Genomic DNA, 25804 nt, shown 5'->3' on the forward strand with positions numbered 1-25804 from the left:
TATTATTGTGAAGCTCAGGGGAAGAGGATGGCCATCTTGAAATTAATATATGGTAGGATGTTCACTTTTAAAATAATAGCACAAAGTAATAGACACTGTAACAAACTCAATGAATCAAGCCCAAATTCTATTTGTCTGTACCACAAGTAATGTTAATTTATGCATGTGTATCCATAATATATAACTGTATATGTACTTATGCATATGTGCGTGCGAGCACACACACACATATGGAATAATACATTTCTGAACTGATAATTTTCTATGATAGTAGAACCTCAAAGTTATGGACACTTAGGGAATGGAGGCTGTCTGTAACTCTGAAATGTTCATAACTCTGAACAAAACATGATGGTTGTTCTTTCAAAAGTTTACAACTGAACATTGACTTAATACAGCTTTGAAATGTTACTATGCAGAAGAAAAATGTTGCTTCCCCCTTTAAGTAGTTTATGTTTAAGACAGTACGGTACTGTATATGCTTTCCTTTTTTTCTTTCGTCTTTGCTGCTCCCAGATTGTGTACTTCCAATTCCAAATGAGGTGTCTGGTTGACTGGTCAGTTCGTAACTCTGTTATTCATAACTGAGATTCTATTGTAGAAGCTTCTCTACTAATTCATCATTAATAGGTAAAATATCCCACCTACAGAATTCGGAAATAGTCCAACGTCGTTGCTGAAGGCTCCAGAACTAAAGCCTACCCTGCAGTGTAGGCCACCAGAAAAGTTCTTTTAAAACTGTAGAAATACTCCAGCAACTAATTATTAGCATTAAGACACCAAACTGATATAAAAATGTTGTGATTAAATGTCAATGTCATTTACCTTTACAGAAACCTTTAAATGGTTACAGCGAGTATTCTGTTCATTTGTCAGTCTACCAGCATGGCTGAATTATCAACAGGTAAGAAATCTCTTATTCTGCTGCACTCCTTCTCTGCTTATTCATCCCTAATGGGAAGTAATGAGCGGTGAATCACAGAAGCAGGGTGGCAAAGGTTAAGCACTGTTTTAATTATTTTTACAGTAGACCAATAGTCACTAATTGAAGTTCCTGCTCTATAGAACAACAGCTTTGTAATTTAAAGATTTATTTGGGAACCATCCCACACCAAGTTGAGATCCCACTGAGGGACCAGGAACCGAACTTGTGGATAAAGTCTCTCAAGATCTCTGAGGAACCTGATCATGTTATGGGAGAATACCGTCTGACCCTGCCCCTGGATTGACGGATGAAAGGTGGAAATGACTGCCAGATGCACCTTGACCGAGGAGCGTGCCAGGCCCTGGTTCCTCAAATGTAGCACGTAGTCTAAGATCGACTGCACCAAAGAATGCGAAGAGGAGATGCCCCATTCAGCCGCCCAGCTGGAGAACCTCATCCATTTTGCCAGGTAAGTCTGTCTAGTCGAGGGCTTCCTATTCTCAAGGAGGACCTTTTGGACGCCTTCCGAACAGACCCGCTTCTCAGGGTTCAACCATGCAACATCCATGCTGTGAGGTGGAGGGGCGCGATGTTGGGGTGCAAGAGTCAACTGTGATCCTGTGACAACAGGTCCGGTCGGTTCAGCAGGGGCCATGGAGGGATTGCTGCTGGCTCGATAGCATCCTGAACCAGTGCTGGCAAGGCCACGCCAGGGTGATCATGATAACCTGAGCCTTGTCTCGCTTGATTTTCACTAGGACCTCGCTGATGAGCGGAATCGGAGGGAACATATACATCAGGCTTCCTGCCCACGGCAGGAGGAAGACATTGGAGAGGGAGCCCTTGCCCAGACCCCATCTGGAGCAAAACCTGTGCCAACTCCTGTTCTGCCTGGTAGTGAACAAATCCACTTAGGGAGTTCCCCACCTCTTGAAGATTGTGCTGGTTACCTCGGGGAGGAGCACCCACTCATGGTGAGAGGAGAAGTCCCTGCTTAAGTGATCTGCTAGCATGTTCTTAGCATCCGGAAGGTGACACACTTCTAGGTGGATTCCATGGTTGATGCAGAAGTCCCAGAGACAGAGTGCCTCTTGGCAGAGGGCTGAGGATCGCGCTCCCCCTTGTCTGTTGATGTAGAACATCAAGGCTGTGTTGTCCATCAAGACTCTGACCACTCTGCCCGATACATGAGGTAGGAAGATCACGCACACTCTGTGCACCACCCTGAGCAATTTGACATTTATGTGTAGCATCATTTCCCCTGGGGACCACATACCCTTGGGTCTGGAGAGGTGCACCCCCCAGCCAAGGTCCGAGGCATCCGAAACCAACTCACCTGAGTAAGGAGTGCTGATGAAGGGAACTCCTTCCAGGACTGTCCTGGGGTCAGTCCATCATCACAGCAAGGTAAGTACCGCCGCGGGGACAGTAACAACCTTTTCCAGGTGGTCCCTGGATTGGGAGTAGACCGTTGCCAGCCATTGCAGCAGGGGTCACATCCAGAGCCTGGGATGGCACACCACATATGTGCACGCTTGCATGAGACCTACGAGGTGCAGGCAAACCCTGGCTGTGGTCAGAGGAAATGCAGAGACTTCCACGATGAGGTTCGTCAGTGCCCTGAATCTCCACAGCAGCAGGAACGTCTTGGCACAGGTCGAGTCAAGCATTGCTCCAATGAACTCTAACATGGATTTTTTTGTTGTTTATCAACAGGCCGAGGCAACGGCAAGTGGCTTAACAGTAGTGTGACATCCCTTTGGACCCGGAGCTGCCTTTGACTAGCCAGTCATCAAGGAACAGGTAGATCTGGACACCCCGACTTCTGTGGTAAGCATCCCCCACCAACATGCACTTGGGAAATAACTGTCGCTAGGCCGAACAGGAGGATGCTAGGCCAAATGGGAGGATGGCAAACTGACAGTGGTTGGGACCTACCATAAACTGGAGGAAGAGTCTGTGTCCCTCAAAGATGGTGATGTGAAAGTACACATCTTTCAGATCGAGGACAGCGTACCAGTGTCCCAGATCCAGAGAGGGTATGATGGAGGACAGGGAGACCATGCGGAACTTCAGCTTCACTAGGAAATGGTTCAAGTCTTGCAGGTCCAGGATAGGTCACAGACCGCCCTTGGCCTTTGGGATTAAAAAGTAAAGGGAATAGAACCCCTTGTTCCTGTACTCTGGAGAAACGACGTCCATTGCACCTAGCTGCAATAACCCCTCTTCCTCCTGTGAGAGGAGACTCTCGTGAGAAGGGTCCCTGGAGAAGGATGGGGTGAGGGGGTGGGAAGGAGGGGTAGAAAGCAACTGAAAGGTGTAACTCCACACCACTGTACTGAGGACCCATCAGCCCGATATTATAGATGCCCTCGCAGAAAGGAAAGGAGAAAGGCAGTTGGCAAAAATAGGTAAGGAAGAATCCTGGGAATAGTCCTCGAGCGTAGCCTCAAAATGGTCGCTTGCCTGCCTGCTTATTGCAAGCTGAGCTCGACTGAGAAGCCTGCGAAGGCTGGTGGCTAGGACACCACTTATAGCCTCTGGATTTCTTATGGGGAGATTCCTGGTGAGGGTGATTCCCCTGGCCCTGAGGCTTCTGTGGCTTGAACTGCTTGCGGACCAGGGCCGGGAACATACAGGCCCAACATTTTAAGGGTCATGCAGAAGTCCTTGAGGCCATGGAGCTTATTGTCCATCTCTTCCGCAAACAGGGTTTGCCCATTGAAGGGAAGGTCTTGCATCGACTGCTGAGCCTCCGTGGACAACCCAGAGAGGAGCAGCCAGCATCCTTGGCATGTAGCGACATCTGAGGCCATGGTTCAGGTGGTGGTGTCTGCCACATCCTATGCCTCCTGTAGAGTCGCCCTAGCTGCAATGGTGCCCTCCTCCATGATTGCCCAGAACTCCTTCCTAGAAGACTCAGGAAGGGAGCCCTCGAACTTGGCCATGGCTTGCCACATGTTAAAGTCATAACATCCTAGGAGGGCCTGATGGTTGGCCACCCTCAAGTGGAGACTAGAGGATGAATAAACTTTATGCCCAAACAAGACTAGCCTCTTGGAATCTTTGTTCTTAGGGATAGCCCCAGGTTGACCCTGTCGCTCCTTGTAGTTAACCACCTCTACCACTAGGTAGTTGGGAGCAGGGTGGGTGTACAGGTACTCGTGGCCTTTGGATGGCACAAAGTACTTGCTCTCAGCCCACTTGGAGACGGGGGGCACAGAGGAACGAGTTTGCCACAGGGCATTGGTGATCTTTGAGACCCCTTTATGAAGAGGCAAAACCATCCTGGCCGGTGCTGTGGATGAGAGGACATCAAAGAGAGAGTCCGAGGGCTCCTCTAACTCCTCTGCCTGAAGGCCAGGTTGGCAGCAACCTTCTTCAATACTTCCTGGTGCACTTTAGCATCATCTGGAGGATTCGGCGGAGGGGCGTCCATTATAGCCTCATCTGGCAATGACAAGGAAGATGCCGGCACCGTAGGGTCCTCCTCAACCATTGGTGGCCCAGTGGCTTGCTCCCTTAGTCCCTCTTGGACCTGTGGGTCCTTGCACCCAAGGCTTTGTGCACTGAAGGAGGGCGGGAGAGAGAGGCAATTGGTCTCTCTGAGGCTCCGAACACTGAGTGGGTGGCCTGGGAGGGCTGAGTGAACCCCCACAGGTTCCCCTGGGTACCATGGCACCGGCCATTGTGCCTGAGCCCACGGGGCTGGTTTCCATGCCGACAATGTAGCTGGTACCGCTGGTACTGGAGCTTGCCCCACCATCAGGGAACCTTGCCCCGAACCAGGGCTAGATCCTGAGTGATCGCTCCCAGGCAACCAGGACAGAATGGAATGGTGTCTCTGCCCCGGCCGATGCCAGTCACTCCGCCTGGAGTCTGATCTGGAAGGGGGTCTTGGGGACCAGTGGCACTCGACAGATCCGCAAAGGCCTGGAACTGGTGACCTACATCTCGCGCTTGACGAACTGTACCAGGAAGGTAAGCGGGACCAGGATTTGGAACGGGCCCAGTGCTGGGAAGTGCCCGCACACAGTGATGCCCTCCTAGGTGAAGGGTGATGGTCCAAGGAATGGAAGCATCAGTCCGTTGATGGGTCCCTGGAGTGGTACCGTGGTCTTGGAGATACTGGATGCTGGGACCAGTACTCCTGCCAGGGGTCAGATGCCTCCAGAGGTCCGCGCCCGGGCGCTGGCGACCTGTGCCTCAAGCCTCTCTGCCTGTGCCCAAGGTCTGGGGACTGAATGGGGCTGCGCTGCGCATGCCTTTCATAGTCAGAGGCATGGCGGCTCTAGGAGGGCAAGCACTGGTGGGACGTCCCCACAATGGGGAATGGTGCGGCTGAGGTGGGGACCATGGTGGTCTGAATGTGGGTTTACCCCGTGACCAGGGAACTGCAGGAACCTGTGTGGGCGGCACCCAGAGAGATATGATCTCCTGCGCTGCCTGCAGGGCCTTCGGTGTAGACAGTACCCAGAGCTGGTGGAAGCCTCTGCCACTATCCAGGGTGGCTGGCAGGGAGTGGGCTGGGCTACACACTCAACCGGAGCTTGGGACCAAGATCCTGATGGGGGTGAAGAGTTGCCCAGCACAGGAACTTGCTTATCCTTTCCCTTGTGGGGGACTGAAGACTGACCTGGCACCATCATGGTGCTCGGCGCCGAGTTGGAGCATTGTTCCGGTACCGGGGTGAGGGCCACAAGGAGCACTCTTAAATGAATATCGTGCTCCTTCTTAGTCCTTGGCTTGAAAGACTTGCAAATATTGCACTCTTCACTAATGTGCCCTTTGCCCAAGCAATGCAGACAGCTGCTGTGTGTATCACTAATGGGCATGGGCTGCTTGCAGCGATCACAGGGCTTAAAGCCTGAGGACCGGGGCATGCTCTGTCCCGAGGCAAAGTCCTGTTCAGGACCTATGAAGTCTCTAACTAAGGGATTTACTAACACTAATGGAAAACTATATATACACTATAATACAAGAATTAAAGAGTTCATATGAACAAGAAAGAAACAGCGCTAGCTGAAGCAGAACAGTTCCAGCACTGTCACTGGTGGCAAGAAGGAACTGAAGGTCAGGGGAGCTGGCGGCGCTCTATATACTGCAGCATGTGTGCACCACTCCAGGGGGTGCTGGAGCTGGTCTCCTCCAAATACTGCTGAGGGAAAAAACTTCTTGCACTGGTGTATGTGGCGAGCACACATACCTAAATTGAATGGACATGAGCAAGCACTCAAAGAAGGAAGTCTTCTACAGGAATTGTAAGCCCTCATACACAAATGCTCTTTTTGTCTTTGTCATGCTAAGGATTTTTGTTGGTTTAGGAAGAAACTGATCTAGGTTTTGCTGGGAGTTTCTACTCCAGATTTTTCCCTCTGCTAGGGTAATAGTCACTTTTTGGATAGTCCAGTGTTGGTAGCTATTGCTATGCTGGTTTTGACAGTAAGGTCTGAGGTTTCCGCATTCTCAGAGACTAATATCACTAGTATTTCCCCAAATACCTCCTCACCTGTAAATTTGGAAGCCCAAGATTTGTTCTTAGAATGACTGATTGCTACTCATGGGTATAAACACAGCTTTCTTATAGCCACTGAGTTAGGAGTCATAACTCTTATCATAAGTTACACCAAGGATTTGACCAGAATAGAACCCAAGGTACCTCATTCCCAGCAACGATCATATCACTAGTCAATTATTATTTATATTACTGTAGCACCGAGGAACCCTAGAGATGGATCAGAATACCAGTGTGCTAGAACACAAAGACTTGCCACCTAGTTGATTTTTCTATTAAGTATACAAAAAACTTTTGGTCTGACTGGCTATAATTGAGGTTTTGATATTTCTGTGGAGTGTATCCTCGCTTTTATGATCTATGGGATCTTTCAGAAGGAAGTCTCCTTCTGAAGGTGTGTTTATGTTTTTACTGGGGTGGAAGAATGTGATGGGGTATACCAAACCCTCTGAGGCCCCCTGCTAGAGGCCTCGTGGCCCTGCCACACCCCGCTCCAAAAAAGGGCAGTGGAGAAGGTACTCCAAGCTGCCTAGAGTGGATATGTGGGACACAGCCAATCAGGGCCCAGCAACCTACTATAAGAAGAGCTGCAGGGCCAGAGGGAGTTCAATTCTTTGCTGGAGCTGTAGGAGTGTGTAGCTGGCCAACAGAGCTACAGGGCCTCAGATAAGGCAGTGCTTCCAGAAGCCAAGGACAGTGAGAAAGAGCCCTGAGCTGGTTGCGGGGACTCCATCAGGACAAGGCCCAGAGGTAAGGGTGAAGATGGCACAAGGCCGCAGGGAACTGGGTGAAGACATTGTCTCCAGGGAGGGAGCCTGGGGTGCTGCTATATCCTAGAAGAGAGACAGTCAGAGAGAGTGTGCAGGTGTGCACTTGGCCAAGGGGGCGCTCACAAGAGGTGAGTGTACCATGTTACAGGGAGGTGCTACTGCTGCACCTATCTTCAGTTCCATGAAGTTCCTTTATTATTTTATGTAACATTTTAGTTTAATATTTTTATTTTATAAATTTTGTTTGATGGTGCACATGCAGTACTTCACCTGTTTAAAGGAGGGAGATGTGCCCTGTGCATCCTGGTTTGAGGACCCCTTAATTAAGAAGGGGTACTGGTCCAAATAGCTTGATTGTAGGGATAGCCTGCTTGATGGACCCTGGAGCCTGAAAGGATGCCTGTCTGCTGACCCAGGTTGGCTAGCACCCAAGTGAGTACTTTAAAGGAGAGCTAGTACCTCTCAGGCCTTTATTCAGCAAAACAGGAGTCATTTTAAATCTAGAAAGTTATTTCTCACTTACTTCCCTGTAATCCCATTATGGTACAGCTGGATAGGGAACAAAGTCCTCATGTAAATCTGTTCTGTTCACAGACTGCCAGAAATGCTCTGCACACTTTAATATGGAGCCAGCCTATGGAAAAGGGGAAGAGAGAGATCCCTTTCTATCCATCAGACTCTGAGCATCCTTCTCTGAGTAAGGGTCAGGGCTAAAAACCAGATAGGCACAATTCCCATTACACTGTAGGCTGAGGCAGGGCTTCACAGAAGTAACAGGCTTCTCTGCTGTCATAAATATAAAGATTAAAGGACTAGAAAACATGACCAACAAAGAATGATAGAAAAAACTGGAGTTCAGTCTGAAGAAGAGATGAGTGAAGGGGGACATGTTAACAGTCTTCAAGTACATAAAAGGTTGTTATAAAGTGGAGGGTGATAAATTATTCTCCTTATTGTCTGAGGACAGGACAAGAAGTAATGGACTTAAATAGCAAAAACAGAGATTTTGGTTAGACATTAGGAAAAATTTCCTAACTGTAAGCTATGTAAGCATTGGAATAAATTATCTAGAGGCTATGGAATCTCTCTGTCATTGGAGGTTTTTAAAAACAGGTTAGACAACCATCAGGAATGGTCTAGGTATTACTTAGTTCTGCCTCAATGCAGAGACTGGATGAGATGCCCTATTGAGTCCCATATTTCTATGATTCTATGCTGCAGAGTGGAGGAAGAGCAATGGATTTGTTACAGAGTACTGTAAGAGAGCCTCTTTGAGGAGAAAAGCTCCAGCAAACTCTTCCTCAGGGTGGGAAAGCAAAGGAAAAAGGGCTTAAACCCCAATTTTTATATTGCTTGTTCATTCACTATACAAATTGCTGCCTTATTAAGGGCACATTTGCTTTTGTCGTTTTGGTACCTAGAGTCTCTAGTGTTTGCAATATTTACCCCTTAGCAGGCTGTGAGGGGTTCTCATCTTGTTCCTGGTCAAGCCTTCTATGATGGCTCATTGCTTGGAGCTGAGCCTGGGGCTGAGGCTCCAGCACACCTGTCTAACCCAAAGCCCCATTCCCTGGCAGAGCGGGGGATTGGTAATTTGTGGGAGTAAGGCATAGCTTGCCCTTGAAAGTTCCTGAAAGGCTGCCCATAACACTTCTTGGACTTGACTCATGCCTGCAGGGCTTCTCTGCTGACAGAGTAGAGGGTGGTAGGATCACACTCAAGAAGTACTGTACTGGAGAAGGCAAAGAGTGGGAGTCTCAATAGTCCATTAATTCTTCACCTTAGGAAAGTGAGAGAGGAGCTAAAAGCTGAAATCAAGTGACTACTGCAAGAAAACAAATAAAAATGTAAATTATACAACAAAATGGTAAGGAGAAACAAAACTGCCAACATTGTTGGAGGGAGAAGATATGGTGGTCTGAACTGAGCCCTGGAACCTCCAAAAACAGCACTAGATTGCCTTCAAATTCTACAAGTGAGATGTGTTACCCATTAGTGATGAATGCAGACAGAAGCTGTGTAGCAGAAAAACTATTGGTTATAGTTTCTCTAAAAGGAAATGTCATAAATGCACTAGATTTATTCTGTCCTATCAGCATATGGTACTTACTTTTGACAGGTCTTTGACAGTCTCAGTTTTTCCTGTACCAGCTGGACCAGCAGGACAGCCTCCCAGATTCAAGTGTAGTGCTCCAGTAAGGGTTAACCAGCATCGCTCGGTAAGCGGTGTAATAACCAATCGAGAGGAACAGCCCAAGTACTCATAGCCATAAATAAAGGAGGCATTACCTTGAACTACCCTACATGTGGTGTTCATTTCATTCCATTCATAACGCAACTGCCTGAAATAATATTTGTGTATTAGAATCTTGTAAAATGAATGACAAAGAAATTAACAACACACCTATTCACTGTGTGGAAAACACATGGATTTTTTAAATGCAGGGATAAATTAGACAGAATTGAAGGTGCAGAAAGAGTCAAACAAAAAAAATAATCATAAATAGGAGAAAATTTAGAAAGCAAAGGTAATTATTTTACGTACTGAAAATAAAGCATCACTTTATCATAATGACATGGAATACTGACTATATGAGTAAAAATACCACAAACTCAGAGGACTTGTTTACACGGTCAGCTAATACACAGCAGACCAGGGTTTTAATGTACAGCACACTAGCTTGCCAGGCACTATTGGGTCTTGTGGATCCTGCTATCACATACTAAAAGTTTTGTAGTGCACTTTGACATACTGATGTTTGAAACACTGGGCTCTTCATCCAATCTCAGTGTTGTCCCCACACCTGGCTCCTTGCCTGAGTCTCTTGGCTTAGCCAGGCCCAGTCTCCTCATGTGCTCTCTAGCCAGTCCCTTCCCATTTCCCTCCCCGGCTTCCAGTCCCAATCTACTCCCCCAACACGTACCTATCCAGCTCCTGTCCCCTCTGCATTAGAACCAGGCAGCTTCCTTCTACACGCTCCATGGGCCCAGTGGGCGGGGAAGGAGAGAGAGGGAGGGAGGGGGCACTGACAGCACAGGAGAGTGACTGGCTTCTCTCTCTCAGTTCTGATGCCTGGTCCCAAACTGTCCAGCAGCAACCCAGAGCTATAACAGTCAGGAAAGTCCTGCTAAGCCCCAAACTGGAACATGCCCAATATGGACAGAATATTTGGAGAATTTAGTTGAAAGGCTCTAGCAAGTCTCTATTGGGCATGTGCAAATTGTGATTTTTCAAATGCATATAACTTGGTCAAATTTAGGCAGTTTTTGATTGGGTGGGCAAAAGGAACATCCCTGACAGAAAGGCTACTCCCCTGCCAAATTTCAAGTCTCTGCTGCAAAGTATGGAGTGACACAGCTTCTCAAAGAAAAGGTCACCAGAATTTTTTAACATAGGAAAACAAGCATTTTCCCTTAGGTTCATTCCCAGAAATGGCCAGTCTTTTTGGCCAAAATTTTCAAAACAAACAAACAGCCCCCCTTCCCCGAGCCTGAAGTAAATGCCCAGCATAGAAAATTTCAGCCCTAATGCTTAAAGTTTGGCAAAGTTATAAACAACTGAAAATAGTGTCCAATAATGGGAAGTAATTAGGTGTTGCTATCATCCCCACCTATAATAATTTAAAAACTTTGTACCTTGTCCACTCAAAATCCTCCCTTTTGAAGATTTGTTTATCTATCATACTGGAAAGTATGTCCCTACAATGGATGTACAGAGTAAGCAATGCCTCTAGTGTGGTTTGCTTGTGAAACTGAAGAATATCAGATGCCATCTCTGCAAGCTGCTCTAGATGTTGGACTAGTTCATCTTGAATTTCTGTCAGTGCCATTTTTGGATCAGAACTCTGGAAACTTCTTGTACAATCCTTATTAAACATAATTTGGCTCTAAAAAAGGCAAATATTATTCTAGCAGCATTAACTACAATTTCTATTTCTTTGAATTCAAAAGTACATGTTGCATAAATACACAAATTGGTTTAATAACTTGGGGCCAGATTCTGACATCCTTACATTGACCAGTACTTTACTCCACAAATAATGGAGTAATGAAGATAAGTGCTGCTTTTGATGAACAATGGTAGCAGAACCCCATGCTTATTTGATATTTCCCTTCTGAACACAGAGAAAAAATAATATAATCTTTTCACACTTTAAAGATTTTTTTTTTTATCTTAACCTTCTTCTCAAATGATCACATTCTTCTATATTTACTTCAGGTAACTGACTCTGGAAATACTAATGATTTTTTCACATTCATAAATGTTATTTAAATGTAATTCACATATAACTATTTTTTCTGTAAGCTTCTGTTACAGCCCTTAAAATTACCCTCCTCCCACTATTCCTCTATTTTTACCCTATTAAGTTTGAGGCCCTCAAGTCAAGACTGCTATCCCTTCTCTTTTTTCCCTGACTGCTGGGCAATACAAAATGGTCCCACCCTCAAGCAACTTTTAAATTGCTCCAACCACCTCTGATAATCAGAGAACCAGAGTACAGAAGCAGGACTAAACCTGCAGAAATGAAAAGGTTTATGGTAAAGAATCATCTTATCAACCAAGTAGTCAAGCATTTTGTACTGAAATTTAGAAATCTGCATTCATATGGCATTATTAGCATAGAATTTAGATATTTAAAGGCAGAGTTTCTCACTAAAACAGAAATCCAAAATACAAGTGGCCATGGCAATGATACTTACCACAAGAAGTACCACCTGTCCTGGATGAGTCAGAAACCACTGTTTAAATTCCATTTGATTCCACTCTACCACTCCAATATTTACAAATCTACAACACATGTCATACTATTAAAATAAAATTAGGTGATCACAGAAATACTATTAGTTAATTATTATGCTGCCCAGAGGCGATGTGTGGAGGGGGGCATGCACGCTCACATGCCTCCCCTCCCCAAACTTGCTGGTTTGTAGTGAGCATGCTCAGTAACACTGCTGAAGCTGCTGCCCTCACTTGCCGCCGCCCCCTCCCCCCCATTGACAGGCATGGGTCGCCTCTGATGCTGCCATATACTAAGATTTTGTAGCAGACTTCATAATCACTAGCTAATATAGCAAGTATTTTGACAAACCAGAATTTGCTATTCTGGATATTTTTTGGATGCTACAGCAGATCACCAAGGGCCCAATGATGCAAAGTCCTCATCACCTTCAGTGTCACATGAGGTGCTCAGAACCTTGCATTAAGTGCTTTGCATCTTGTAGAACAGACCCTAAAAGAACTACCATGCCATATGCAAGCATTTTGTCCATAAAACAAATTGCTATATCTGCGCTTAACATCAGTTTCAAAAATTCCTCCTCCAGATGATGACAGTTCAGACTACAGAAGCAAATCCCACTTCTGCTTCAGTGTCTGCTTACTGATGCCATATCAGACCAATACATTACCTAATTTTACAAAAGAAAAACCACTCCTCTTTCAAATAAAACCACTTCTCTGAGAGTGAAGGCATCCATAGTAAAAGATGTATAAAATAAATGGGATTCCAAGAAATTTTAATTGCCATCACTATTCCCTATAATGACTGTGACAGACGTGAGACTTGGGAGATATGTAAACTTCAAAAGACTATTATATTGAAATGGACCAGAGAGGGATGGGCTTTTGTGACAGTAAGAGTTAAATGTGTTTTCAGGGTCCTGGCTTACTGAAGGAATTTCCTGTGTAATTTCTACTTGTAGTTAATGTAAGCTCCCCAACATTGGTTATGCCAAAAATATCTGGCCTTTGAAGCTTTGCCCCAGACATGAGGAACGCTGACTGGTGTTACATGTTTCAGGAAGCCAGAGGGCAAAGGCCCAAACCATGTGAAGACACAGCTGAGCTGTCCCAGGTACGGGTACCAGGTCTGTCTCGGACAAGTAGGAGCAATCACGATGACATGAGCTTTGTCTATTTTCAGCAAGACTTTAAACAGTAGAGGTAATGGTGAAAAGGTGTAGAGAAGGTCCCTGTTCCAGGGATGAGGAGAGCATTGCCCAGGGCATATTGACTCATTCCCACTCTGGAGCAGTAGCGTGGATATTTCTTATTCATGTGAATGGCCAACAGGTCTGTGGACAATGTCCACCACCATCTGAATCCATCGTGAAGTATTGTTGAATGTATCTCCCACTTGCGGTTGTATGGAAATTTGTGACTGAGACTTTCCGCTATCAAGTTTTGTGTGCCCGGGAAGTAAGCTGCAGACAGTGTAACTTTGTGGGAGATGCACCAATTCCATAGCCTCATTGCTTCTGTGCATAGGGAGGGCGATCTCGCTCCCGCTTGTCAATTGATGTAGTACATACAGGCTATGCTGTCTGTTAGGATCTTTGTGTGTGATCCTGTGATCAGTGGGAGGAAATGGGCACAGGCACTTCTGACAGCTCTTAGCTTGAGGAGATGGATGTGAAGGGACATCTCCATTGATGACCACTTGCCTTGTGCCATGAAGCCATTCAGATGCACACCCCACCCTATGAGTGATACATCGGCGGTGAGGAGCAATGATGGCGAGGTTTGCAAGAAGAGGATCCCTTTGCAAATGTCAGCTGGGTCCTTCCACAAGTCTAAGGAGTTTTTGATCTTGGTGAGATTTGTCCAGTCTGTCCCTGTTTGGTCTGTAGACCAAACTAAACTACATTTGGAGGCATCACATGTGAAGACCCACTGGTGTTCTTTCTGCCATGTGACCCAAGAGGTGGAGGCAGAGTCTAGCTGATATTTATGGGCTGTTCTGAATAGTCTCCATGAGCATGACTAAGCATAGGAACCTGTGTTGAGGCAAGAGGGCTCTGGCCTGTAACAAGTCAAGGTGAGCCCCTATGAATTCCAGGCATTGCCCTGGAGTGAGGGTTGACTTCTGGGTGTTGATCTGTAGGCACAGTTCTGTAAACAAGTGCATCATAGATTTGGTGACTTGGAGACAATCATCCAGGTACAAGTAGATCATTATCCCTTGGGAACTTAAGTGAGTGGCCACCACTGCGAGAACCTTGGAAAATACTCTTGGGGCCATTGATAGCCTGAACGGTAGCCCTCTGTCCTGGTAGAGGTCATGTCCCAGAGTGAATCTGAGAAATCATCTGCGAATCAGTAGGACTGAGATACAGAAATAAGCGTCCTGAAGGTTAAGGGCCAAAATCCAGTCTCTCCGTTCCAACACTGAAATGATAGTTTCTAAATTTACCATCTTCAATTGTTGAGCCTTGACAAACTTGTTGAGAGCTCTGATGTCTAGTATGGGTCTCCAACCTTCCTTCCTTTTGGATATTAGGAAATAATGAGAGTAGAACTCTTTGCCTCGTAGAAGTTGAGGTACTGGTTCTATGGCTCCTAACTAGAGGAGACAATCTACGTCTTGTCATAGTAAACTCTCGTGAGAAGGGTCCCTGAAGAGAGATGGGGAAGAGTGTTGTGGAGGAGGCAGGGAGGCAAAATGGATGAAATACCTGGTTTGAACAATCTTTAGGACCCATTGGTCCGACGTTATGCGTTCCCAGACATTGCGGAATGCTACCAATCGGTGGCCAAATGGGTGTGAAACACTGGTCAGCTGTGTCACTCAGGGGGAGTGGTTTAAGAGCACTTCGATCTACCCATCAAAAATGGTGCTTTGATGTAGAGGGCTGAGATGAAGAAGATGGTGGGCCAGGTGGTTTGCGCGTAGGGAATTTCCCTTTCTTGCTTTGTGGCTCATAGTGGCATTGAGATTGAGATGTGTGGTCGATGCTGGGATTGGGGACTAACTTGTCTCTTTTGTCCTGGTGTTAGATATCCAGTGACCAGAGAGTAGCCCTGGAGTCCTTCAGGACGTGATAGGAGGCATCAGTCTTTTCAGCAAAAAGCTTTGTGCCATCAAAAGGAAGGTCCTCAACAGTGGACCGCCCCTCTTTCAGGAAGCTCAACAGATGAAGCCATAGCACAAGTTGCGTCACCATAGCCACTATGTCCTCCATATCTACGACAGATTGCAGCGATGTCTTTACCCTAATTGGCCCTCCTTTATAATGGCCTTAAATTGGTCACAATGTGATTCTGGCATCTTTTCAATAGTCATATTGTAATCATATTCGCTATGAGGGCCTATTAGTTGGCGATACAGAATTGGAGAGTGGCCAAAGAGTAAGCTTTTCTAATGAAAAGATCTAGGTGCTTCCAATTTCTATAACAGGGAATAGCCCTTGACTGGTGTTGTCAGCCACGGGAGTTAACAGCATCCACCATGATGGAGTTGGGTGGGAGAACAGAAGCTCAGATTCCTTGGCAGGGACATAGTACTTTTTGTCCACTCACTTGCAGGTCGACGCCACTGGTGATGGTGTTTGCCACACAGTTTTTGCTGGGTCTTGGAGGAGGAGGAAAGTGGAAAATGTCAAAGAGTTGATAGTGAGTATCCTTGACTTCCTCCAATGGTATCCAGACAGTGTCTACCACTCTCTTATCCAGCTCCTGGAAGAGGTGAAACTCAACTGCTAAAGATGATTGGGGAGGCATGATGACTTCTTCCGAAGAGGAGGAGGACATGGTCCTTGGTGTCACTTCTTCCTCAGTACTGGCCTCCTGTTCCCCTATGTCTTGTGGAGGTTCTGAAGCACTGGATGCTGCAGGCAAGGAGATGTATCTTGATGACTTTTGGGTGAGGCTTGAAGCCCGAGAGGCATGCTGGTAATGTGCCACCCAAGGTTCCCATTATGGCTACTGGGTGGTGGGGGCATACAGCCCAGTGGTGGAGCCCATGAGTGGCCGTACGAAGATGGTGGAGCCATCTGTGGGTATATCCTAGGGCTCTGTTGGTAGTGAGTACCACATAGGGCTTGGGAGAAGTACTGCAACACTACCTCCTCTGTCTCTCTGTCTGAAGCCTCACTAGAGAGGGGCATGACATGACAGTGTGGATACTTCCTGTGCTTAGTAAATGCTTGGTGCAGAGTTCCCAAGAAGTGAGGACCCAGATGCATCTAGCATGCAGAGGTCCCTGGAATGGTGGGATTCTGCTAGTTCCAATCATCCCAGGGTCAGTGGCAGTGCCAGGCCAGCCGTAGCTGGCAGAACTGATGCGGACTCACATACCGGGAGTATCTTTTAAGAGGAGTGCTTACTCCTGTCTTTTGGTGCCGATGACTCAGTGCTTGTGCCTATCGGGTCCGTGGGCCTGCTAGCCATGCCATTTGCTGTCAGTCTCCATGAGCCACGGGTGCCAGACTGAGATTGTCTTGGTGCTGATGGTGCCAAAGATACCAAGTGCAATGGAGATCTCTTACAGCTATCTCGGAGCTCACTGTGGGGACGTCCTGCTCTCTTCATAGATGATTTATGAAAGGGGTCCGCAGCTTGTTTCTTCAACCCACAGCCCTTAGATGTAGAGGGCTTGGGGAAGATTCACATCTGCCAGGTGATTCAGGCTGGAGAGCAACCTCCATGAAGATGACCTTCCAGAAGATCTCTCTGTCCGTACGGGATCTTGGCCGGAGTTGTTGGCAAAGACCACACTTCTACTGGATTGGCCTTCTCCAAGGCAGAAAATGCACTGAGAGTGCTTATCCACAACGGGGATTGCCTCTTTACAAGTGAGGCGTTTTTTGAAGACCGATGCACCAAGCATACCCCGCTGGGGGGGGGGAAGAGATATAAGACCAGGAAAGAAATTAAAGTCTTTTTTTTTTATTTTTAAGCATAAAATAAGAAAGAAAATAACTACAACTAGAACTATAACTAAGAGACTAACTATAGGTATGTAAAATAAAGCATGAGTCTTAATGGACTGCTAATGGCTTGAGAAGGTTGAGAAAGATCTGAGAGAGGTTAGCCCACATGCTCTGATTAGCCTCATAGTGCAACTCAAAGAGAGGCAGCGCATGTGCAGGCCTAACAGACACTGTTTACCGAAGTTCTCCAATCAGCAGCGCAGGGACACAAGTGCACCTACAGTTGAGCAGCCATAGGGTCATTACTTGATGAAAAACTTCCTAACTGTAAGAACAGTAGGACAGTGGAAGAAACTGCCTAGGGACATTGTGAAAGCTTCTTCACTGGAGGTTTTCAAAAGGAGGCTGGATAGTCATCTGACTTGGATGGTTTAGACACAACAAATCCTGCATCTTGGCAGGGGGTAATATTAGATGACCCTTGTTCTGCCTTCTAACCCTATGATTCTATGATTACTCACCTTGCGCAGTAACTGTGGTTCTCTGAGATGTGTCGAAGGTGCTCGTCTTCAGCTATGCATGCGCCTCTTGAGCCCTTGATCAGAAATTTTACATTAGCAGTGTCCGCTCAGCCTGCATATGTACTCTGTACAACTTTGTGCTGCACACTGAGGGTATATAGAGCTGCATGGGCGAACCACCCTCAAGTTTCTTCTCTATCAGAATGTCCAAAAAGGAACAGTCCAAAGCAAAGGGGAGGGAGAGCAGGTAATGGAGTATGCATAGGAACATACATCTAAAAAAAACAGAGTTACTGCTCAGGGTGAGTAACCTCCTCTTCTTTAAGTCCAGAAGGTAATCCAAGATGGCTGAAGAGGATTCAGTCACAAGATGCTGACAGTGACACCAGATATTGAACCTTTTCCATTTCTGAAGTTAAGTAATCTGAGATGACTCTCTTCTACTGTTTAGTTATACCTGTCGAGCAGGTGGATTCCAATCCAATGAGCCATCTAGCAGCCATGGAGATGGAGGTTGGGGTGAAGCACACAAGTGGCATCCTGGGAGAGAAGATGAAGGATGATCAGAAGCTTGAACATTGGTTGGACATGCAGATGAAGCAGATAAGGATACCAAGCCTTTTTTGTCCAGTTCAGTACTATAAAGATAATCCTTGCTGTGTCCTGTCTGATCTTGTTCCTCACTCTTAATATTAGTGTCATTGGAGGGTATGCAAAGAAAAGTCCCTTTGTCCAGGGAAAGAGAAAAGCATCCCCCAAAGACTGGCAACCTAGAGCTCCTCTTGAGCAGATTGAGGGCACTTCTCATTGCTGAATGTGGCGAATAGGTCAACTTGTGGAAGTCCCCACCTTTGGAATTAGCCCATAAAGACTTTGAGAGTCCAACTTCCATTCTGTAGTCTTAGGAGAAGTGCCTGCTGAACATATTGGCTGTGACAGGGACTCCAGAAAGGTAAAAGGCTGAGATCTGAATCTGATGAGCTATAACACCAGTTCCATAGCTTTATAGCTTTGGTACACAGGGAGGGGAATCTTGCTCCTCCTTGTTTCTTGACATGACATAGAACATGCAAGCTACATTGTCTGTCATGATCCTGACTGATCTGCCCTTGATGACGGGTAAAAATTGAAGGCAGTCATTTCAGGTTGCCCTGAGTTCCAACAGATTGATATGGAGACAGTTTTCCTGAGGTGACCATCTGCCCTGAGTTGTGAGGGTACTGAAATGTGCTTCTCACCCTAACAGTGATGTGTCCATTGTCACAGTTACTGTTGGAATTGGGTGGATGAAAGGGATGCCTGCACAGACACGGAGTTGATTTTTCCACCAGTCTAAAGAGTTCTTCACCTGGAGGGAACCATGACCTATTTGTCCAAGTTGTCTCTGATCAAGGAATTGATCCTTCTGAAGGATCTGCAGCATGACAGGCATAGTCTTTCATACTCTGTCAAAGCGCAAGCTGCCACGCAACCCAGAAGCTGTAAACAGCTCCTCATTGTAGTTTGGGAGCTGCATTGAATTATCCTGATCAGATTTGCCAAAGTTATGAATCTGTCTATGGTAAGAAAGGCCCTGGCTGCACAATAATTCAAGTGCAGCCCCATTAACTATATTCTCCATACAGGGATTAACATGGATTTTTTTTATGTTTAGCTGGAGACCCAATTCCTGGAAGAGAGAAAGGGCTGTCTGGATGGAAGTCAGTACAGCTTTCCAAGATTGGCCCTTGAGCAGCCAGTTGTCAAGATACAAGAAAACTAAAATTGCCTCTCAGCAGAGATAAGCAGCTACTACCTCCAGAACTTTTGAGAATTCCTTTGGAGCTGAAGAGAGAGCGAAGGGAAGTATTCAATATTGAAAAGGCTCCCAGCTCACAGTAAAATGCAGGTATTTCCAGTGTGTGGAAATGGAAATATGTAGAGAAATAGGCATCCTGTAGATCGAGGAAGGAATTATAGCTCCCAGCATCACCATCCTGACTTCTGTGACTTTACAAATTTGTTCAGCCGTCTCAGATCTAAGCTCAGTCACCACCCTCTGTCCTTTGGCATGAGAAAATACTTTGAGTTAAACCCTTTCACCTTGTGAGAAAATGGGATCATTTCTATTGCTCCTAACTGAAGGAGAGAATGCATTTCTCAAACCAGTATAGTCTCATGAGAGGGGTCCCTGTAGAGGGATGGAGAAGGGCTGCAGGAGGTAGGGAGGGAAGGGATAGTGTAGCCTAATGTTATAACCTCCATGACTGACTTGTCTGTTGCAATATGCCACCAAGCCTGTTGGAAATGGGAAAGGTGGTCACCAAAATTGGGAAGATGGGCAAAAGTTTGTAGCTTGCAAGCTAGACGTGAAGGAGGAATTGAACCCTCGATCAACTCATCCTAATGGTTGTTTCAGGGACAAGTGGGTACTTGCTGAAGGAGGGTGATGAGCTCTCTTCCTCTGGAATCTTTGTCTCTTTCTAGCAGGTTCAGTGGTTCTGTAAAATCAAGAGAACTGGGAAAGGTGCGGGCAGTTTGAGACCAGCTAAATCTTCTTTTGTTCATAGGGGTGTATATAACAGAGATCTCAACATGACCCTGGATTTCTTCAGTGTATCTAGGGACTTATCTGTAGTTCCAGATAAGAACTTTCGACCATCAAACTGGAGATCCTCAAAAGTATTCTGAAACTCTCTCATGAACCTCAAACGCTAGAGATATGACACCCTGTCCATAACAACCGCTGTGGAGAGGGATTTGGCATGGTCATCTTCAGTATCTAAGGAGGCTTGGAGAGATGTTCTGGCTAATAATTGACCCTTCACAAAGATGATCTGAAAGTGTTGTAATTCATGAAGTCATACTTGCCCATGATCGCCTGACAGTTTACGATCCAAAATGGGAGGAATATGAATGAGTAATCCTTTTGTCTAAAAAGGTCTAACTTCTTCTGGTTCTTATCATATGAGACAGACCTGGTAGCTGTTTACCCCTCTCACTTACAGTATCCACCACAAGAAAATTAAGTCTGTAGGGGTTGAGGGAGAACAAAAATTCTGAGTCCCTGGGAGGAACATGATATTTCTTATCTGCCGGTTTGCAAGTTGGTGAGATGGGGTGGCAGAAGTTAGCCACACAGTCTTCGCTGCATTTAGGGATGCTTCCCGGGTAGTGCAACCCAGGTGGATGTTGCCAACGACAGAAGGTCCAGTGGCTTGTGTTGTGAGTCTTTAGCTTCTGCAAAAGATATCTGAAGGCTGTCAACCAACCTCTCCACAAGATCCTGGAACTGGCAAAAATTGTTAGTCATCAATGGTGGTGGAGGCATGACTGCCTTGTCTGGAAATGAGGATGAAATAGGAGTTTGAGGGGTGGCCTCTGTGACACTGCACCCCATACTCTTCATAGTGATATTATGATAATATGATTATGACATAGTTATGATGTATTTCATGCAAGATAAATCATATAAGAGGTCATTGAAAAAGTTATGATTTGCCAAATATGGTTATCCTATTTGTATGAATGTATTTTTGTATCTGAAGTTATGAATATTGATTATGTATCTGTACAGCTGGGGAATCATAACTCAGGGTCAGATTGAAGGGGGGGTGAATTTTATGAGCTTATGCTGTACAGTTCTCTGTTCAGCACAAGATGGTATAATTCTGGGGTTTTACTCCAGAGGGGGTGCGTGCCTGAGGAGCTGGGAGTAGCTTTCCCATGCAGGGGCTGGTCAGAGAGCTGCCTGTAACTGCAGCTGGATGTGTCCCTACCTGTATGTATGCTGGTGATAGTGCAGGCTGGAGGGTTTTGTAGCTTGTCACACCAGTACAGTGTGAGAGAGCCCAGGCTGGTGGGGCAAGGGGCTCAGTGGTACCCCAGTTCCGGGTGGCACCTAGGGGGAACCCGTCACAGCCTCCTTATCCACTGTATTCTCCTGTTCTTCAGAGATCTTCTCATGAAGGGGGTTTGATGGGGAGACTGTATAACCCTAGCCTTTTGGGTAATGGAGCTGGAATTTGGCAAATTGCTGCCGATATGCTGCCAAGGATCCTAGTATGGCCCCTGGGGGGAGGGGGAGGCCATACGGAAGAGAGGGGGGTACCCAGAAGTGATTCTACTGTTCCTGTTGTGGACCTGTCAAAGTATGGCTGTCAAAGTATGGCATTCTGTCCCACTATGCATCAATAATAGGAGACTGACTGAATATATCCATCATCCTTCTCAATATCCTCCAAAGCCGGGGGCCCCAGTAAAAAAGGCAGAGAATCTTGCAATACTGGCAAGCAATGGTAACCCAGAGACTGGGATCTTGGTACCAAGAGTTGTTTGGCACCTATAAACAGTGGGGACTCCAGCTCATCTAAATCTGATAAGTCCCTGGAGTAGTGGTATTCCTGTGGTATGGAGTGGATCAGTACCAATGCAGCAGTTGAGCTGGATAGTACTGTTGATCTGGAGCAGGCAGGTGCTGGGGCTTCAGGTGTCTGGTGCTTCAATTTTGTCAGAGGGAGAAGGCATCGATGGTAAGTCAGAGGTATACAGTGCCATTCTACAGAAGTGTATGTCCTAGGCATCCTGTTTTTCATGGTACATGGACCTGTTGGAGCCATATTTCTCTGAAACACTCCAGGATCTTCTGGCTCTGCTGGTACTGGAGGAAGAGTTCATTGCTTCCATAATACCAAGTTGAGAGGTTGAGGCCTCCAACGCTGGAAATTTAGTGGAAGATCGGAGCCTTTTGGAAGCTGTCTCCTTATGATGGGAGATCACGTTCCTCTTCTTTGGAGCTTTCCCTGAATTCTCTAAAGTCTTCCGCCTCTTAAGGGAGACCTGGGCTGAGGTCAAAGGGGTGCGACGTCTGTCCAGAGACAGATGTTTGGGGAGGGGCATGCTACCGATTGCTCCTGAGAATAAAGCTTATATAAGGAGAAGAGGATAATTCAGAATCAAAACAAGATAGAATAATGCTTCAAGTGTACATGAAGTGGAAAGAAATGAGGTTTGTTGGGATTGAAAATTACACACCTAAACCATCTGCACAATTGTTTTTTTAAGAAGTGTTAGTACAATTTTGTTTGCTGTTTAATACGTGATTAGACTATTGAGAACCATCCCCCATCTTCAACTGGAATTGCACATAAAATATGCTCCAAGAGCAGTGAAATCATATTCTGCTGTCTTGAAAAGACTAGTCTGGTTATCTCAAATGATACATGCCAATGCTACCAAACATAAGCCTGAAATTCTGTACATTGTCAGCTTTCATTTAGCTCTAGATAAGAGTGTTTATGGTATGCACTTGCTTGGTTTTTTTTAAATATAATTGTAAGTCTCTTGTTCAAGTGTAAACTCTTTGGGGGCAGAGACTATCTCCTACTGTGTGTTTATACAGCACCTAGGTCAATGGAATCCCAATCATGATTGAAACCTCTGGATGTTACCACAAATACAAATAAATATATAACACAAATGACTGTAATAGAGAATTTTTTATTCAATGGGAAAAATATACTTACTTTTTTACCATATCAAACATGCTGCTCTCTACATTTCCTAGCCACTGCTCAACAGGGCCTCTAACACGAATAATCCTGTAATGTAGAATTTGAAATGTCAGTACTTACTGAAAACAACCGAACATTTTAATTTCATATTCTTAGAACTTTATTTCAATTGTAGGGATAAGGAGTTCTACTGCACCTCTTATTTCTCAATTCTACACACTTGAGGAAATGTTTTCTCACACACTGGATGAAGCTCTCCTTTGGAATCACTGTCTTTCTCCAGGAGTTATAGACTCCTCAGGCCCTGATTCTGCAGCTCATTCATGTGCATAACTCCCAAAGAAATCAATGGAAATTTAGTCTCCATGGGGATTGTGGGCTTAGACCCCTTGTATAATGCATGAAGGATCTCATCCAGAAAAGAATGGTTACTTACCTTAAAGTAACTCTAGTTCTTTGTGACTTGTTCATATCTATTCCACTCTTGGTGCGCATGCACCCTGCACCAAGACTGGATTATTTTGGCAGGTGGTATCCAGTGGGACCACATCACCCTATAAGTTGGTCAATGCAACATTTATTGAAAAGCAAAGTGTTATAAACCATGAATTTACGGTATGTTTTGACTTTTCTGACACTTCTTCCAAAACAGTTGTTGTTTGGCTTGTGCTAGAAGCTTTGTAACCTGCACTGGAACCAATTAAATGTTTGGTATGAGAGAGCTAGGGCGGGCAATATAGTGTCCCTCCCCAATGTTTAATTAATAATGTTGCAGCAAACAATTTTAAACCCATCTCACATGTCTGTCCATCATTAGCCAGCTTGTCCTGGTCAAAGTGTTCTGAAGGCCTGGAAGGTGCAGAGCTGCTGGTGTGATTTGACTCAGAAAGCGCCAGCTCCATTGCTGAATGGCCTCTTGCTTCCCCTTGTCTGTTGATATAATGCATAGCTGTGGTATAATATGTCAGCATTTGGATTATGCATCCCTAGAGTAGCAGCAGGAATGCCTGGCATGCCAAGTGAATGGCTCTGAGAGCTAGGATAATTATGTGGAGACAAGCTTCCAGAGGGGAACACAGGACCTGGATTTAAAGGTGATCTAGCTGAGCTCCCCATCGCTGAATGGAGGGGTCTGGCACCAGAGACTTGAAAGGCAGAGGTGCAAAGAAGGGTACCCCACTGCATACTTTTCCCCACCAGTTTAATTAGGAGAGAACTTCCAGGACATGACCTCTATGCCCATTGGATGTCTTCCTCATATATACACTGATTTCAAACACTCTTGCATGCAGTGTAGGTGAAGTCTGGCTAACTGCATCACATAGGGCATGAGCTGATCTGGATCCTTTGTCTCCTTAGATAACTTGTCATGATAGCCAAGCCCTTAGTGAACACCCTCCATGCCATGGAAAGATGAAAGGGCAGGACCCTGTACTGTAGTGAGATATTCCTACTAAGAATCTGAAGTATTTCCTGTGGGACAGATGAATGGATATGTGAAAGTAGAAGTCTTGCAGGTTGAGCATCACAAACCAATCTTGAGGATCTAATGAGGAAATTAAGGAGGCCAGAATCATCATCCTGAAGTTGAAATGACAGATTAATTTATTGTAACTTCAAAATCCTGAATGGAACACCAATCTCCCTCCTTTCTTCTCTGGGATAAGAAAATAATGGGAATAAAACCCAATACCTCTGAACTGTAAGGGCACTTCTTACATCGCTCCAATTTGTAGAAAGAGTCTATTTCTTGAGATGGGGAGGGTAGGGGGAAGCATGAGGAAGGAAGTGGAATTGGATAGAATACCCCTTATTTAAATTTTTCTGGGTCCACTGGTATAACATGATCCAAGTTCAGGCTTTGTGAAATTGGTGATGGATAAAACAGAGTAAAAGGAAGAAGATCCTCTGGAGGATCCATCAGACTCTCAATACTGGTATCAAACCTGCTAGCTGGGGGAAACCGCAGAATGTGCAGCAGTAGAGGAAGAGGCAGAGGATTGTCAGTGGAACTTCTTCTTTCTTGATGGCTCCAAGGTCCTTTGAGGCTAAGAAGAAGAAGAGGAGGAACACTGCATGAAGGAAGTCTGTGGTCTTGTTTTCTACTTGGGAAAGAGAAAGCCATGAGAACACATAGAAGGCATGAGAACACAGAGATGCCCTACAGTCCTTTAAGAAATGGAGATCCTCACCCTTAAAGTTAAAGAGAAGGTCCTTCTTTGATGTTTGGACCTCTCTGTGAATCCCTAAAGATTGGAGCCAGGAAGGTCCTCCCATCATGGCCACTGATGTAGCCATAGCATGCATCACTGGGTCGGACACAGTGTGTGTAGCCTGTAAGAAAATGTAGGTTATCAGCTCTTCTTCAGACATGATGGGTCTTTAGTTCCTGTTGGGTGTTTTTGTGGCAGTTTGTCCCAATTCAAATAATTTTTATTTGGACAGAAGAACTTGACATTGAGCCACACATCTGGAGGCTGGCAGATGAAAACACTGTGTGTGAGAATAAGTCCAATATCTTTGGGTTTCTCTCCCTCAGTATAGATTTGGGAGGCCCCTACTGCTTCAACCTATCTTGGATAGCAGCTACCACAAGCAACTGTGGTACTGGGTTGGAATAAAAGTACTCACATCCTGTAGCAGGCACTTGGTACCTCTTGTCAGCTCACTTGGATGTGATCAGAAAGGACTCTGGGGTGTGCCACAGATCTTTCACAGGTTACAACAGTTCCTCATTTAGGGAGCTGCTGAGCCTGCCAGGCATGGAAGGGTGCAAAGTGTCCAGGACTTTGTGAAGTTTGTTCTGAACCACTTACAGAGATATATTTGGAGTGTCTGCCATGAGCTTGATCAAACTCTCGTGGAACACCTTTAAACTGTTGAATGAAGTTGAATGAATAAATCCAGGGATTTACTGTCTTGTAAGTAGA

General features: G+C 45.6%; 1 protein-coding gene across 1 annotated transcript in view; it reads right to left on the reverse strand.

The window, feature by feature from the left end:
• Nucleotides 1-25804, reverse strand: part of DNAH14 (dynein axonemal heavy chain 14) — a 454606-nt gene that overhangs the window by 291798 nt on the left and 137004 nt on the right. Inside the window, 4 exon segments of the mRNA XM_078851974.1 lie at nt 9321-9552; nt 10847-11097; nt 11912-11999; nt 22887-22961. Coding sequence (XP_078708100.1) covers nt 9321-9552; nt 10847-11097; nt 11912-11999; nt 22887-22961 — 646 coding nt within the window.

Source organism: Lepidochelys kempii, chromosome 3, assembly GCF_965140285.1.
Source record: "Lepidochelys kempii isolate rLepKem1 chromosome 3, rLepKem1.hap1, whole genome shotgun sequence".
NCBI classification, from domain to species: Eukaryota; Metazoa; Chordata; order Testudines; family Cheloniidae; genus Lepidochelys; species Lepidochelys kempii.